This window comes from Gallinula chloropus, assembly GCF_964237585.1.
Source record: "Gallinula chloropus genome assembly, chromosome: 7".
Classification (NCBI taxonomy): domain Eukaryota; kingdom Metazoa; phylum Chordata; class Aves; order Gruiformes; family Rallidae; genus Gallinula; species Gallinula chloropus.
The window spans coordinates 22,960,403-22,975,352 of NC_140092.1; the positions used below are offsets into that span (position 1 = coordinate 22,960,403).

Here is a 14,950-nt window from a genome sequence, read left to right on the forward strand (position 1 = left end):
AAAGAGACTGCGCTGTACTCAGCCCCAGTATGACAACATGTACATAGGACTGACATTTAAAACCTCAAGGATTGGACAAGACCAAATCATACCACAGAAATAAGAAATTATGCCTTTCCCAAAAAGAATTCTGTGTAGGAGCCATCTTCATCTGACCAGCAAGACTGGTAAGCACTACACAGCCTTTAAATATTAAGGAATAATCTGTGCAAGACTTAGACTTTGAGAACCTATCTCTAGTCAAGCTGCCCTTTTTTTTTTAATCATCAAGAGGTCAGGTTACAAAACCAGTAACAACCAGTGCCTGATGAATCTTAGTATTGCAAGTATTGGCCTTTGGTACATCACAACTGTATAACTTAAAAATTCATTCTTTTTAGAGAAGTAACTTTCTGGAATGCTATGGAGAAACAAAATAATGCAAGAATGTTATCTGTGAAAATGGCAAACATCAGGTTGTCACTAAAGGAAATGCCTGTAATATGAGGAGGTGCTGGCTCTAACAATGAAAACCTATTTATTTATGTTTTTATTTATCAGAAGAAACCACTCCACACTTACTCTGCTTAGCTAGATAGCATATAAAAAAAGGAAGATAGTTCTGGCTGACGCTGGAGTAGTAGTTTACAGGGGAAAATTGTAGTTCAAAGAACAAATAAAGTTTGGGGTTTTTTATAATAATAGAATGTAAAGGAACACTCAAGTCAAAGTCTAATCACAAAGGTAAGAATCATTACAAAGAAGCAATTTCAAGTTCTGCAACCTTCTCACCATCACAGCTCACAAAGATGTTTCATTTCTTTGCTGCTCTGTAAACACCTGTGGAGCCAGAGAAAGCTAAATGCACAAGCTGGAAGCAAACAGGAAAAATGCTCTGGAGCCTTTACCAACAGGCAGGAAACATTTTCAGGCATAACGTGGTGGACATAGCCAGTGAAGGTGAAGAACAAGATGATGCTCCCTACCATTGCTTTCTCCCCGGACGGTACCTTGCAGCCACATTGTATGAAGGCATTCCCTGCCCTCTCTTAGCTCAAAGGTGCTCAGCCCCTTTTCTCAGCAGCTGTCAGCCTGACTCTGTCCTACCATGTCCTTCAAAGTGTCATAGGTGCCTCTCTGCTCTTGGGTATGCCCTCTGCCCTGTTTTGTCTCAAGGGAGATGGCAGCATCTTCAAGGTCCACAAGCTGCCCTGACCATATAGATCCACATGAGAAAGTAACAACATGCAACAGACAGCAGCACACCACCCAACTGCTTGGGGTTGGGATTATTTCTTTATTTTTATAAAAAATAAACATTGATACTGTTCCCTGTCCATAACTGGCCATCAGCAGGCAAAAAGGTTCCTTGATTCACATACAGCCCACCCCAGGCTGCTGCGCAGAATCCTGCTGTTCCTTCCTGCATCGTGTCCTGCAGCTTTACAGCAGCAACACACAAGAACAAACTGCATGTCAGACAACTCTCATCACTGCTACTTTTTGTGTCCCACTAAAATGTCAACTCTTGATAATTTTTCTTCAAATCAATGCCCCCCCCTTCATGGCAGACTTTGAAACTCTCTTCAAAATGTGTCAAGCATAAGCTCTTGTTTACAGAACTCAGCTTCCAAAATTATTCTGTCTACGTGAGATTTTATAGGGTGACTGAGTACACAGGGAATAATCAAGCTTGCTCTCCTGTTCTGACTTTTTTTTCATGTAATCAAGCTGTAGAGAACAATGCAATTAAATCATCATTAATTTGGGATTGGAATTTATGTTTCTCGTAGAGTTAATGCAGACAAACTGAGAACAAAAGCAGCACATACAAGAGAGAGCCAGAGCTCACTAAGGAGTTAATAATTAATAACTAATTCGATGATATTTAACCCATCAGCAAAAATGCAAACGAACCTTAAGCACTGCAAATCTCACTGCAACAAATCAAGTTCCTCGTATTTTCACCACTACATACAGTCAAGCCATCTTTTCACTGTAATTCTCCACAGCTTCTTACAACACTCCATCATCACAATGAGATTCATCATTAATTTCAAGGGTATAACATGCAGTTTGAGTTTTTATGGATCTAAGAAAGGCAGATATGCTTAATCAGGTCATCAGAGATCACTCGAATCAGACCAAGTTTGCTGCATTTTTCCCATGCAGGGACACTCTCAAACCCCAGGATAAGCCAATGGTAGGACTGGAAAATTAGCCTGTCAGCATAACACAGGCCTCTGCTTTACCATCGATAAGGTACCTTGGTCCCAAGATCACGTTTTCTGAAACAGCAGGCTCCTTTCACTGTTACTGTTAATGCTGCCTGAAGGTTTCCCAGCAGCCAGAGAGTGGTTCTCACATTTTCAAATATTACTGGACCACACTGCAATGGAAATGCTGGCATTTGAGGAACTCTGCAGTACATAAATACGTTGCTTAAGTGAACATAGGTAGAACAAGAGCAACAGAAAAGAGGCATAAATACAGATAGAAAGGCCATTTGTGAAAGCACTTCATTTTGGTACTGATGAAAATACACATCTGAACAAACTTAGATTATTACACTAGGTATAAAAAAGTTGCAGATTTATTGAGTCTCCTTAAGGTTCACTTCTTCAGAACCCACAATTCATGCATGAACTCCACATACTTTGGATCACCTAGTCTTACATTTAGTTACGTAGTCACGTACCAATCTATTGATGACATCCAGCTTTTATTGTAAAGCATTAGCCATGTAAAATATTTATTCAAGGGGTCAGGCCAGAGGAAAGAAGGAGGAATGAGGTTAAGCAAGATTGCCAAGAGATCTAATGATCAGATGCCTCGAAAGCACTTAAAAATACCTCCCAGCTCTCCAGTGTTCATTTAAAACTCTGTTAGTCTAAAGCAGTTGTGAAGGGGAAGGAAAATGAGCATGAGCAAAGTATAATTAAAGGAGTATCTGCCAAAACTTGCCTGAAATAAAAGTTAAAAGATGAACTGTGTTATTTTCATGGATTTAAAATCAAATTGCAGAGACAGTATTTGAAGTGTCAACACTAACAAGACATATCCAGAACAGAACAGTTAAGTTAGCAAGCGTCACACTTGCATTTCCATTGGATGGTCAAACAAACTTCAATCCTAGAGCCATTTAACAGCAAGACAAAACACACTTAGTGTCTCTTCCTCAAGGGAAGAAACAGGTAGGAAGATTTTTGGGGATGTTATTTCAGGTTTGGGGAACACTGAGTTGAAGTTCTACAGCACATGCACTTCAAGATGAGCTAGATTAGCAAAAACGGACTATTGATATGGTCTGATTTATCCTGGCTCGCAACACCATAGGCAGCTGGGGCATAGTCAAACCCAACCCTCAGGGATGCATTTTGCTTGGAGCCCAAACACTGCTGAAAGAACTCCGACATGTAAATAATGAGGTAAAACAATCATGTTGCACTTGATCAAAATCTACCCATGACGTTTGCAGCTTGAAGGGTATGAAAACAGCACCTGGGGTGCGGATTACTCTGCCATACTTGGATGTATATGCCATGGGAAAGAACAGAAACAAAATTAAGACAGAATTATGGCTGCAGAAGAGCAAGAGGTTTGGCTCAGAAAATATCATTCTACATACACTACATAACCTTTTTCATGTTCCTGCTTCCAACTTTTTAACAAACCTACAAGTTATAAATCTTTTCATCTCTTCAAACAGTTATGCAAAACCTATGGTATAATTATGGTGTAATTCTACAAGCAATCAAAGCTTTTTGTCTTGTAACTGGGGTGGAGCCAAGCCAATTCCAAAACCATGACTGCAACGCTCTTACAGCTGCACTGACTTAAAAGAAGAAACAAAGCAATACCCATCGGGGACAGGAGAGGCAGCGGGGAAAGTGGAAAAATTATAGTAAGTTGAACAGTTCTAGCCTTCTAAGGGCCATGTTTCACCTCCCTGTACCCAGCCATTCTTCTTTAGGAATAAAGAATGGGTATTCTTTTCCAAGTGGCAAAAAGATCAGGACTTTATTACTCAGACAAGTCTTGAACTCTGAAGACAAAGAAACTTACCACAGTACAGTTCCATTCCTTGGCCCACGGCTAGACCGAAAGGAGACAAGAGTGGCTGATCGTTCGCTACTACCACTGACAAGGGAAAACAAGCTGCACAACAATTACTTTGCACAGAGCACGTGCTGGTTGCATTCTCAGTCATCAAGCTACTACTTAAAGCTTACTCCAGAATTTCCAGAGAACAGCCGAGCGCTGAGAAGTTAATCAAAACAGTGTGTCTCGGAGCAGTTGAGTACTGCAGGAGATCCTCCCGCCTTCAGCGGCAGGACCACCCAGAAATTTCTGCTGAGCTGCAAGCCTAGCAGCTGGGAAACCAAGCTCAGGCAAGCGAAGCCATTTCTTGTCCTGTGTAACACTATCCCCCCCCAGGACCGCCGCAGATAAATACACCCTCATTCACAAATGCAGCTGTACGCTTAAATTTTGTGTTTTCTGATCTCATCTAGAATTCAGAGAGGAGTTTTGGCAAGCATGACTATTACATACAATTAAAAGCTCAACTGTGATACTTCTGTGTTAATTGCAAATGGCACTGTGACTGTAAAGCATACTGATGTTTCCAGAGAGTTGGAGTATGCTTGCACTTTTCAAAAAGCTCCATGTTTGATAGCTGCTGGAAAGAGATACCAGGGAAAAGCCAGGGTAACAATGCTTCGAGACACTTTTTAAATAACCAGAGAAAAATCACTTACAGTCATAGTTATATTTTATTTTCTCTTTCAGTTTCAATGTGCAGTATTTTCAGCATTTTCTTTTAAACTTAAACATACATCTAAAATAATACGCCTTCCTCTTCCTTTGAATACAATTGCTTTTGGGTTGGGGCTCCAAGCTCATGCTCATCATTGCCCTCAAACTCTACAAGACACCACCAGAGGGTGCGTGTCACATGCTGTTTACCTTACCCTTGTCAGGCTGATCCAACTGGATGGTATGTGCACACAGACTGATGGGAATGGCAAGCTCACAACAATGCACCTGACAACAAGCAGCGCATGCTCCACAAACGCTCTGCAGCATTTATACCCCGTTTACTTGAATACAGCTCAAACTTGACAAAGGATGGAAGTTCTCCTGGGTACAACCATGGGTTTCTCAAGATTTTCAGTGGATACTTTAAGGTAGCATGCACAAAAAGTTCACCTGAAGTCTCAGTGTTAGGTAAAATTAGCGTATTGGACCTGCCCCCAAACTTTGCTACATTGCTTACTCTAGTTCTCAGAGCAGCTTGCTTTCACTTTAAAAATAATTTACCTACCTAAAAACTACCGAAATACTTTGCACTCTCTCAGAACTTTCAGCAGTGGCATCCTTCTAACCAAAATTGTTTTAAAAGTAAGAGCAAAGCACTTACATTGTCACTTAGTTATTTTCTACCTTTAGGAGAAAGCTTAGATGGGATTGTACATGGAAAAAGTCTGCTTTATGCAATGAAAGTATTTGACACAGTCCCCCCTCTTCTCCCACCCCGTCCCTTTCAGCCACTAGGTAGGATCCCGAATGACCAAATTTAATTGAACTGCTTATTGCTCTATTTATTGCTCATTACACCTTAAAATTTATTTAGGAAGCATAAATGCTTAGCCACAAAAGCTCCATAAAATCTTAAGACAAAGCAGGTCTGCTCCTCTTGGAGAACTGTCTTTGCAGTGTTTTTGACACAACCTCCTTATCTGCTATAGAAAGTTAACAGCCATTTAAAAGGGAGAATGGCAAGACAGAATGTTCTTAAGGCAAATACACTAAATATCAACAAATTACTTTTAACCCAAAAGGTTCCACTTGTTCCCCACTTTGATCTAAATCTGCTCATTCATTACTCCATACTGGTAACTTCAGGAACGCTGCTGGTGGTTAAGAAACAAGCCATGTCTTGGTGCCGAGAAGGCATTCCTACCAAAGCAGAAGTAACACACGATCATTTACTCAATGCTTTAGGCAAGAAATGACATCTGACTATAGGCTTTGAAAAGGATTTAAATACTCACATTCAATTTCAACTGACAAAGAAGGTAACTGGTAAAGAAAGTACTTTGAAACCCACAAATAACAACAGCTTTACAATGGATTTTAGTTTCCAACTCCTGACTCTTGTGCTCAGTGCAAGGGAGGGGGCACGCTGAAATGAAATGTGATCAAACTTTATTTACTGGGCCAGAGGGTAGCTGGCTCAAAAACTATTTGTAAAAAGTTGGCCAGCATACAGTGTTCTTAAAGGAGAGCCACAGTACAGGTTTGGTAAAGTAGGTTCTTTGACAACTGAATTGTAAACGAAGCTTTAAACATTAAGCTGTCCTAAGTATGCTCCCAATCATGCCATACGTCTAATCTCGCAAAGTTGTAAAGAAGCCAGTTCCACAGCAAAGCACATTAAAGAAACTGTTTGCTTTGGTTTGCCAGGACACCAGATGTAAATCTTATTTCTACCCTGTTGTAAATGAAAAACTGAACAGCCTGATTTTCAGATCTACCTTTCTGTCTACATCAAGTTAAAAACCACATTCTGTGAAACAAAACCCTGCTGTAAGTCAGTCTCAAGGCACAAGCCAGGCATTTCTTGTTTGAAATCCCACATTGGTATTTCTTAGCAGCCATCACAGTGTTGTTGCTGTCCCCTGTGCCTCGGCTCTTGTCACTAGAAGCAGGAAGGAGTGATTTTAAATATGATTTCACTCCAAATGTAGTGAGGATGGGGAAAGCTTGTCTAGGAAGTAGACAGCAAAGCGTGCTGCAGGTGAAGGGTGAGATCTGAAGCACTACCAGTGTGCGCCTCCACACTGGGAAGACCCTTACGTTACAATCCCTTCAGGTCACTGAGAATTTCCTAAAGAGGAGGTGCCCTTCCTTTAGGTACTCAGGACACGTGTTTCAGGAGGTACACTATGACAAATCTCCAAGAGAGGTTAACACAGATGGAGTTATTACAACCAGTGACTGTATGAGGTTAGAACTGACCTCATCAGCTCTAAAGCTGGGTGACAAATGGCTAATGCCAATGCTGGCTGGAAGGCCAGCAAGGGGCATTTCAGGGAAGGGGGTCTGTCACATCGGATGTTTCCCATCCAGCCATGCTGATGGCCTGGGTCAGTCTATTCCTTCACTGGTTGGAGAGATTCTGTGGCAAGTTCCAAATGGGCTTTTAACATTCCATAAAGGGGTTAGCTCCTCTTACCTGAACGTGAAGTAACTGGTATCCTGTGTTAACCACGAGGAGCTCGAAACAATGGAGAATTTAAGAGTTTGTAACACAACATATACTGTCATAGGGTGAGAATATGACTAACCTGATGCTTAAAAAATATATTAAAATCTATTGTAAATTTTGGAAAATAGCTTACAAAAATATCTTCACTTAAACTATGTATCATACAAAAACTGACTGGTGTGGGGGTTTACAGTAGAAAACAATTACTGGTGGTTACAAAAGGGAAAAGTGATCTATACTACCCTTGAGGAAAGCACAGGGCATTATATCTCACTGCCTTGAATTAGACTTTTATCAGAATTAAGATAATTTCCAACATTACTCAAAAACTTTCTAACGGTATCTATTTTATTAAACCTTTTTCTGAACTCCTGTTCAGTTTCTTTTACAAATTACCACAGTGCTGTGGCCCAAGAAAGAAGAATAACCCAATTAAGGGCAGAAATAATTGCTCTAGATAGTAAGATCTGTAGAGAGCTAAATACAGCAACATCTACAGTTGTTTCTCCTGCCCATACAATTGGTTTCATCTACCATAAGAGGAAGTGACACCAGTGGACAACTCCTTCATAATCAGTTTATGGGCAGAAGCAACAATATTTGGTCTAGATTTGAATTAGTTTAAATACATGGGTTTAATAAATACAAATATACACATCTGTATACATTAAATGTTGTCACATGTGTATAATTTTAACATATACATTATATACAGAAATACATACAGTACATGCTCCTCCTGACAACACTCACTCGTTCTGCCAAGTGTCACCAAAAGGTGTGATCAGAAAATGAAGAGAGGTTAAATATAGGATGTGACTGAGAACCAAGGTATCATTTCTCTACAATTAAAGAATTGTAAGAAATACAACTGAAGACAAATGCTGTGCTAGATTTCCCCATGTAATGCTGAGGAATCGATGGGGTTCCCTGGGTGGTGAGAAAAAGCTAGATCTGGCCCTGTGTAGTGTCCTAAGATATACGGGTATTTGTACTGCATTTGTGTCTAAAGCATTATGTGTACAACAGGTGATAGAAGAGGTTGTGCAATCCAACACCTCAGCCAGTCCCAAAGGAGACCACAGCAGCTCCTGGTTCTTAACTGCTAGCGCAATTCTTTTAAGAATGAGAGTGGTTCGAGCCCAGACGACTCCACGGTCTCAGTTAGAAAAGGTCAAATGGTTACTGACTACTGGGGAGCTTGCACCATTTTGTCTCTTAAAATGCTGTGCAGCAAATAAGAGAAGTTTAAGTATACAAAATGCTGATCCAGAATAACTCATCCTCTCTCTTACTGGTATGTCTCAAAATAAAGGAATTCAAAAGAAGCTACAGTGAACTGGATCACAAGAATGCCTCCTTTGTACAGTCTCTTAAGACAAATTGATCAACATATTCCAGTTTTAAAGCACTTCAAGAAAACGTGAGATGCAAAACAGTAAGTATGTAATCTGGACATTAGAGATGGATCTCCAAAAGGAACATGAATTTGAGTACAAAGAAAGGAAGTGAGGACAATACAGATGTCAGGACACTCAGTAGTGTGGCTTCTGGTCATCTCAAATTACAGCACAGCTCATGCACCGCACATCTTACAATTTTACATACTGTACAAGATATAGAAATATTTAAGTTAAAATTTCTTTTGCTGATATACTGTACTCAAATTTTAAATCCTGAGAAGAAAAAAAGAAAAAAGTGTGGTTACGTATGTGCACTATATCTCTGATATCACCAACACATACACCACAGGGCAGGAGTCCAGAGAGAGGAATTACATGCTGGAAGTGTAACTCATGAAAGCCATTTTCTCTTGTCTTTGTTTGGGAGAGACATTAGGAAACAATTTCTATTCTGTACTACACAACAGTATATACAGGTACATGAGACGATGACATCTTCTAATGACTGCAGCTTGCAATAACAGTCTTCCTGTCACTTTCTGACCAGCTGCACCACAGTGGCTTCAGCTGAACATGAGGAAGAAGAGTAATACCAGTTACCTTGTTCTGCAGCACCTGCTCAGATTTTACAGTTAGTACACGTGTCTCAGGCTAGGCCCAAACACCACGCAAAGAACAGAGACAAATGTCTTTCCCCTCACAGGTGCCTGGTGTCAACAAGAACAAATACATTAGACTTCCCAGGTGATTTCCAGTGCTGCAGAGCACTTCTCCGTGCATTCTGGAAGTAAAACCAGCAGGTCCATATTTGTCACAAATGCCACCCCAGATACTTCCTTGATCTTGTATTCCCTGTAATCCTTATCAGATTCCCACACTAGTCATGCAGTTCAGTTACGCATCGGGATGTTTAACATGCTGTGACCTTGTGGACATTCTGCAGACACGTTAGCAGGCGATGATACGGGGTTCCTGGAGATGCTACTACTTCAAACACAGACTGAAAGGCCCTCCGGTCTAATTCTTCATCTATCTGGTGTCGGTAAAAGTCTATGGCCACCAAACAGAAGATGTTAACATCCACTTGCTCAGATTTTCCCATCCTGCTGATAATATGTGGAAGACTGAAATATAAGTTAAGGTCATAATATGACAGAAGTTGCTTATCTTTTGGTAGAGCATTTGGAACTCTCTTCTCCAATAAAATGGTGTATTTTTGAGTTCACCGACAATGTTAAAGTGCAAAATACTATCACATATTAAGCTGGCACTACAGAAATCCTATTTCTCCAGTAACTTCATACATATTTGTACCCCCAGAAATTCATTTTCACCTAGCAGTGAAATTTTTAACCCACTGGAGCAAACAGCACAATCTGCAGCACAGCTACAAGTGATGATCGCTAAAGAGCATTGATCAGATTAAGAGTCATTAGAAGTTTCAAGCATGACATATGGCCACCTTTTTGCCCAGTCATGAAATGCAACACTTATTTTTCTATTAGTTTCTTTGGGATTTTTCATTTGTTTGTTATTAAATGAACCCAACACTGATACCACCTACGTCTTTTGACTGCTCCAACTTACCTGGCTGATGCCATTCCACTGCCAAAGCTCACAACTGCAGGTGGACAGTCACAAAATGCAGCTTTTATATAGTGAATAATTTTGAGTGTTTATGTTTGTTTTAATATATTTTATCTTGCAGAAGGAATATAAAACAAAGCTTTTAAAGGTCACTGCAGAACTACCTGGTGAAGCTTTAAAGAAGTCCTTTAAAGTAAAGAATTTCCTAAATCTTTCACAGTCACACGGAACAGATCTTAAAACAGTAGTTTAGATAACTTTGTTCCATGATCCGTTATAAGTTCCTTTTCCTCCATGACCTCCCCAAACCTGAGGTATCAATAGCACAAAGTGATATAAACCAATCAACTGGAGAAAATCTCCCTTTGTGTGTTCAACTTGTACTCTTATCCTTCAATGCCATCAATGTGCTTTACAGAATCACTGCATTTACCCAAAAATAGCACACCCTCGGTCTGTTTAGGATACATTGCTGAAATCCATTGACTGGTGGAAGCACTGACAAAAAAGCAGGAAAGGCTCCACATGGCCATCGCCACGGGTGTTCTCTGAGTGAAGTTAGAAAGAGACAGCATCACCCAGTCCCGGACCATTGAGGACTGCCCAGTGCTATGCAGCGTCTGGAAAACCTGCAACAAACATTTTACACAGGAATGAATACACAGTGGATGGACACATCAAAGACTTTAGTCTCCCTTGTAAAGGTTCTCCCTGCAGCTTCAAAGCTCTGACACTCACAAACTCAATTTCTGGAAACAACTTTGAGTCCAAGGAATTAATGAACACAGTGTCTAGACAAAGACATGTGGCAGAAGAGTCAGCCAGGATCCAATTGGACTCACGATGTCTGTGCCAAACTGAAGTAAACACGCAGAAATACAAGACTTATACAGCGTGTCTATTATTATACACATGTGGTGTGCATGTGCACTCTCAAGTGATCTATGAGTCCAGTACATAGGTGCTGAAGAGCAAAATGCCCAGAAGCCCAACTGAGTCCACAGGAGTTTTACTTAGAGCTCAAGGCCAGATGATTTGAGCTGGTTCCTTGAGATCTAAAAAGTCTGAGCACCAGACTATTAATTCTGTCTTTATCTTCCCATTATCAGTGATTGAACTATATTGCTGTGAGCTTCGTCTTCCAGACGTGTTGATTCTAGCCCTCCAACTGGTTTGTTAGATCTAACAAAAAAATTAATATTTGCTTCTCCAATCAAGCTGTCAGTTATCTAAAACATTTAAGAAAAAAACCAAACAATACCTTATAAACTACTGTTGCCATGAACTGTGGGTACGGCTGCTGATTGGATAAGAATTCTCCAATTACTTTATTCATTACATCTTGTGGTGGGAAAAAATCATCAAGGAACTGTGGAAGGATTCGAGCCACTACTCTAGCTTCAAAGGGAAATCCCTTCCTGATCCTGAAAATAAAAGAGAACGTATTTTATGATTGAATTCATGACAGTCTACCCAAAGAGATCTATCAAAGCTATGGAAGTTGTTACAGGTGTCCTGTCCCATGCTGTTCTCCCCTTGCTTTTAAAACAATTATTTTAATTAGTCAACGTTTTTTTGAAACTCTGGAATTGCCCCAGAGACAAGATTTAATAACCGGAACGCTGAAAAAACACCTAAACAAGAACAGAAGAGGATAAGGAAAGCACTATTCTTAGTTATCAGAGAAAAACCCTAAACATTTATAAGCAGAACACTGGACCTCTTTACAGCCTTCCAGTACCTGAAGGGAGCTTATAAGCAGGAGGGGATTCAACATTTTAAAAGGGTAGACAATGGGAGGACAAGGGGGATGGATTAAAGCTAAAAGAAGGAAGGTTTAGATTAGATATTAGGGGGAAGTTCTTTGCAGAGAGAGTGGTAAGGTGCTGGAACAGGCTGCCCAGAGAGGTGGTGGATGCCCTGTCCCTGGAGGTGTTCAAGGCCAGGTTGGATGGGGCCCTGGGCAACCTTGTGTAGCTCCAGGCCTGAGGTTGGTGGCCCTGCCTGTGGCAGAGGGGTTGGAGCTCTGTGATCCTTGGGGTCCCTCCCAACCCATGCCATTCTATGATTCTATGATTTTTATTCTTAAGAATTTGCTGCTTTTTTTTTTTTTTAATTCAAGGCTCCAACTTACAATTTTACTTAAATAACAATGACTAGAACATGTTCCTAATAAAGGCTTCATCTGTTGATGTGTAAAGATCAAGTCACCTACACGTGACTATTCCCTGCAGAAGTTATCTTCCACTTGTAGTATTCACATTTGGTTTGCTAACTCTTAGGAGTCTTTTCAAGTGCACTCAAGCCCTGGTTCTGTTCTCACAGTGAACCCTCATCCAGTTTTATGTAAAAAAAAGCCAGCGAACATTTTTAAAAAATGTAAACCATTATCCCACAACCCCCTATGCAAAATCTAACACGCTGTGCTCACTTAAGATTGTCTGATCAAAACAGGGGGGTTGAAATATTTTCATTATGTGAGTTCTATGTGCATACAGAAGTCTTCCTGGCCACTTCAACTGGAATTACTTAACGGCCTTAGAAAGAGCAACACTTGGGTGGGAGGAAGTCGAAAAAGGTTTTAAACTCTTCAGGTCATTTGACAGATTATTCCCCATAAACCAGATTTATATCCTTGATTATGCAGAAGGCATCCTGAAAAGCACTTAAGAGTTTGACCTGAAGGGAGCTGGAAATACATCTCTAAGTTAATATGGTTTGTGCAACATACAGTATCAGTTTGGGCACATCTCTTTGCCATTTGCATTCCTGTACCATTTGCACCGCCTTCAGCAACGGCAGTGTTACTGTGTATACTGCAAGTAACAATTTAAGCAATGGTAAGGAGAGAAACCCCATTAGTTAAATACTAGAACTGCCAAACAGAGAAGTGGCATTTTCCTCCCAGTGCCCCACTTTATCCTCTTACCTGTCAAAAAGCACAGACACTCGTTCCATAGCTACGATCACAGATTCGCTGTCAGGAGCGGCAGGATTTGCCTCTGTGGTACGACTGGGGCTGATTTTTTCTTTTCCTAAACCAAAATAATTTGTTACAGATTTACTGTAAATGCTAAAATAAAACATTTGTAACAAAAATGAAGAAAACTAGCACTGTTAGTAAAGTAGTCAACAGTATTAAAAACGGTAACTACCTGTATACATGCAGGTCAGCATTAATCCAAGCGCTGCCATTGCTCTGTGGGGGCTCTGCACATTCACTCTGTCAACACTCAGTTTAACTAGTGACTCACTATCCAGCCTAGAGAGTTGCTCTGAAAGGAGGAGTCGTTCTAACCCTCTGAGGACACAGTGGTAAATAACGGAGGGGGTAGATTCATCACTTCCAGACACCATGACTCCGCACATCTGAAATGAAGAAAACAGCCAAGCGCCTGTTCTTGGGGTGTATTTGGTTCATCCAGCACCAAGCGCTGCAGCTCGTACAGAACTGCAATAGGTATAAAGACAACCTAACAGAACTGAACCCACAGGCGTACTCCCACTGCAACGAACACGTTAAGTGTTGAAGAGAGCCATGTGGAGATCCCAGGTTACGTGATCACCTGTGACTGGAGGCTTCACCACATACCTGTATGATTCCTGCAGAGAATTCGGGTCCGACATCAAGCGGGTAATTCTCAATCAAATAGAAAGCAGCTGCACACATCACCAGGATGTGCTGTTGGTTATGGATATTCACACAACTGGAAATAAGCAAAAACACTCGCGGTCACTAACATCAAAGTTGTCTGGGTCAACAGGCTGAGACAATGTAAACAGTCCTTTCCAAAACCTAAGTACTTTTTCACATTAAATCCATGCAATTCTTAAAAAACATATTAAGGTATCACCAAGATGTCATAAGAGAGCACTGGTGATCATGGAAATCCAGTGCAACACAAGAAATTTGTCAGCAGTATAATTACAAACTATCATTACCCGATTTATTTTAGGAGAAATAAATGTTATTACTGATTCTGTAAGTCTTCTTCAAAGACAGAAGAACAAGGTTTAGGGAACACCGTTTACCAAAGAGACAAAAAAGTCTCAGCCATCAAATAGTTTTGCTCAAACTATTATCTTTTTGCTTCTGTAAATCAAACCTAAAATTAGTTGGTAAGCTCAATTTGTAAGGTTTCAATGAAAACACCAAAACCTGCTTGATACCACAGCCTGCTCTAAAACATATCGACAACAGCGAACAACAAAGAGCCCTTTTGTTCACACATAAACATGCAACAGTTCAGGGGTGGGGATAATCTTACTGTGCTACTCCTCTCAAATTGGAGAGCAGATACTCGCTGATAATTGGAATGAGCTGCTTTGCTGTCTCATCAAGCAAGTCACACTCAAGGATATAAAGAATTCCATGCAGAGCTCCAATCCGACTTGGCATATGGGTGCTTCTTAGGGTCGATTCCAGCAGTCGACTTACTGGTTCAGCCACAGCTTTATCCTAATACATCCAATGAGAGTATTCATTAGAAGTCAACTCTTGCTCAATACTGGTGACTCCTGTTATTTGAAAACACTCAAAACAAATTAAAGCGCAGAAAATATGGCTTGAACCAGAGCCTGGCTTAAAGTTACTTTGAATCAAATGTCACAAGATGAATATAATCTGTAAACTGTCTCTTATCTCATTAACTAGTAAACTGCTATTCATTTGTTTTACCTGTAGAAAGTTACTACATTATTTAAAGCC

At 40.4% G+C, this 14,950-nt stretch overlaps 1 protein-coding gene across 1 annotated transcript in view; it reads right to left on the reverse strand.

Annotated features, from left to right (window-relative positions):
- Positions 1 to 9,565: 9,565 nt before the first annotated feature.
- The window catches only part of HTT (huntingtin), a gene marked incomplete at its 3' end in the record, with an annotated part of 75,446 nt that continues 70,061 nt past the window's right edge, over positions 9,566 to 14,950 (reverse strand). The window contains exons 61-67 of the mRNA XM_084266731.1: positions 14,511 to 14,701; positions 13,835 to 13,949; positions 13,398 to 13,611; positions 13,172 to 13,277; positions 11,504 to 11,666; positions 10,711 to 10,871; positions 9,566 to 9,779 (exon numbers count right to left, since the gene is read on the reverse strand). Coding sequence (XP_084122857.1) covers positions 9,566 to 9,779; positions 10,711 to 10,871; positions 11,504 to 11,666; positions 13,172 to 13,277; positions 13,398 to 13,611; positions 13,835 to 13,949; positions 14,511 to 14,701 — 1,164 coding nt within the window. The remainder of the gene's footprint in view (positions 9,780 to 10,710; positions 10,872 to 11,503; positions 11,667 to 13,171; positions 13,278 to 13,397; positions 13,612 to 13,834; positions 13,950 to 14,510; positions 14,702 to 14,950) is intronic.